The sequence below is a fragment of the Sprattus sprattus genome (genome assembly GCF_963457725.1).
Source record: "Sprattus sprattus genome assembly, chromosome: 7".
Classification (NCBI taxonomy): Eukaryota; Metazoa; Chordata; class Actinopteri; order Clupeiformes; family Clupeidae; genus Sprattus; species Sprattus sprattus.
Genome location: NC_137926.1, coordinates 19,277,319 through 19,279,818, shown reverse-complemented (window position 1 = coordinate 19,279,818; position 2,500 = coordinate 19,277,319). Strand labels below are relative to the sequence as shown.

The 2,500-nt window shown below is 46.9% G+C and overlaps 1 protein-coding gene across 1 annotated transcript in view; it reads left to right on the top strand.

The window, feature by feature from the left end:
* The window catches only part of roraa (RAR-related orphan receptor A, paralog a), a 69,181-nt gene that overhangs the window by 55,274 nt on the left and 11,407 nt on the right, over window positions 1-2,500 (top strand). The window contains exons 5-6 of the mRNA XM_080842467.1: window positions 669-790; window positions 1,243-1,375. Of these exons, the coding sequence (XP_080698593.1) occupies window positions 669-790; window positions 1,243-1,375 (255 nt within the window). The remainder of the gene's footprint in view (window positions 1-668; window positions 791-1,242; window positions 1,376-2,500) is intronic.

Here is a 2,500-nt window from a genome sequence, read left to right as displayed (position 1 = left end):
AGTTTCCATTAATTAGGGCCAATCAGGATCTGGCAGGGCACGCGTCGGGGGAAATCATTTTTTTTTGCTTCCGCCGTGTGCTTTGGGGAGTCCTTTTTAACAGATGTGTTTTCAAAATGATGGAGTTTTTATACCATATGTGTGTTTTTTTGCCTTCTTTTTATGCTGTTAAATAGAAAATGTGACCCAGGTTTCTGGGAGTGTGTATGCACAATACACACAATAATGCAAATGTATACTTCGACACACACACACACCCACACATACACACACGTGCACACACATTTGAGGCATTCCCTTGGTTTCTATCATGGCTGAATTAGAAATCCCTACTTCACATCTCACACACAGCTTCACACACACTGACACACGGACGATGTAAAAACACAGAGAGAAAAACGTGCTGTACAAGAAAGTCTCTGCTACACACACACACACACACACACACACACACACACACACACACACACACACACACACACACACACACACACACACACACACACACACACACACACACACCGCAAGCACACACCTAAGCATTACCCGTCTCTAAATAGCACAAATAGCTGCATTAGGTGTGTGTGTGGGAGATGTGTGAGATGGCTGAAAGAAAGTGCTCTCATTTCCGTATCTCACATGCCTTGCGGTTCTATGTTCCATTCCAGAACACCTGGCCCAAAACATCTCTAAGTCCCACATGGAGACGTGTCAGTACCTGAGAGAGGAACTCCAGCAGATGACCTGGCAGACCTTCCTGCAGGAGGAGATGGAGAGCTACCAGAACAAGGTAAAAAAGAGACCGTGTCAGAGTGTCACCACCCTCCACACGCCACAGAACACTAGGACAGGGACGACTGCCCACCTCCCCATATAAGATAATGACCAGTGCAACTGGCCCTCAGATCTCCATACCTAACTCCCCCTCACAAGCGTTTATCAGAAACTCACCTCAGCCACTGGTCACTGCTCCTTTTTCCATATATTTCCATACATTTTCCATATATTTTTCCATACAGGTGGTTAAAAATTATGTAGTTTCATAGCTAATTTCAAACAATGGCACTGAGACACAAACACAGTCTGATGACATATGGTTGCATGCCAACCTTGGTAATACAGGTCTGTGCAGTTTACTCACATTTCTCTCTTTCCCACCACACTCTACCCCTCCTCTTCTCTTCCCCTCCCCTCTCTTCTCCTCTCCTCTTTTCTCCTCTCCTCTCCTCTCCACTCCGGTAGCCCCGAGAAGTCATGTGGCAGCTGTGCGCCATCAAGATCACGGAGGCCATCCAGTACGTGGTGGAGTTTGCCAAGCGCATCGACGGCTTCATGGAGCTGTGTCAGAACGACCAGATCGTGCTTCTCAAAGCAGGTGAGGGACGCCGCAGCACTGCTGTCACCACCCGCCAACCCCAACACCCGTCAAACACAGAAATAAAGGAAGAGAGAGAGAGAGAGAGATATAGAGACAGAGAGAGAGAAAGAGAGAGATAGTTGTGTGTGTTATGGGTGTATATTTGTGGTTGTCTTTGAATGCGTGTGGTAGAAGTAGTTGGATATGTGGGTTTGCATGTATTCGTGTGTGTGTGTGTGTGTGTGTGTGTGTGTGTATGTGTGTGTGTGTGTGTATGTGTGTGTCTGTCTGTGTGTGTGTCTGTGAGTGTGTCTGTGTGTGGGTGCAGCCATATGGCTACATTGCCCTTGTAGCTGTCTAAATCTACACTTAAGACACCCATGAAAACAGCCCACGCCCCAAACAAACCAAAGCCAAACACAGCAGCCTCCCCTGGGTCCTCATAAGCACTGCGCTCAGCGCTCATCTGGACATTGTTTTTATAAGTATTACTAATATTAATGATGAAATACTCACAGAGAACCCACCACACACACATACACACATAGACACACAGATTTAAAAACCCCCGCGTCTGTTTTGACATTTTGAACCCAACTGTGGCGGCGTCGACGTCTCGTGGAGCGCTGTAATGGTTTCTAATAGTGAGCTTTTATCCTGTAATCCAGCCCCCCTCTCTCTCACAAAGCTCTCCGCAGCCTTTCAGCTCGCTGAATTACCGTCTCCTCTCCCACGACAAACAAACAAGCAAACAGTCACATAAACAAAATAAATAAACGTGCTGCGCAAATCATCCACCTAAGCAGGAGCCACAGTAAGCAGATCCACCAGAAAGACGCCGAGGTTTAAACAGTGACCCCCGGCGTTGACCTTCATGCTTTGGATTTCTCTCTGCAGAGGCTTAAAAATCCATTTGACGTCACCGTCAGCGGCTGCCATATTAGGTCACTAAAGCATGGATGATGAGACGAGCAGCGAGCAGCAATTCATTTTAAAGGGAGGGCTTTGGAGGAGAGATACACAGGTGTAGACAGGCTGAGTGGCACGCAGAACTACAGAAAACCATAAACTACATGTCATCAGTGCAGAACTACAGAAACACCATGAGTTTCATGTCATCAGTGCAGAACTACAGAAACACCA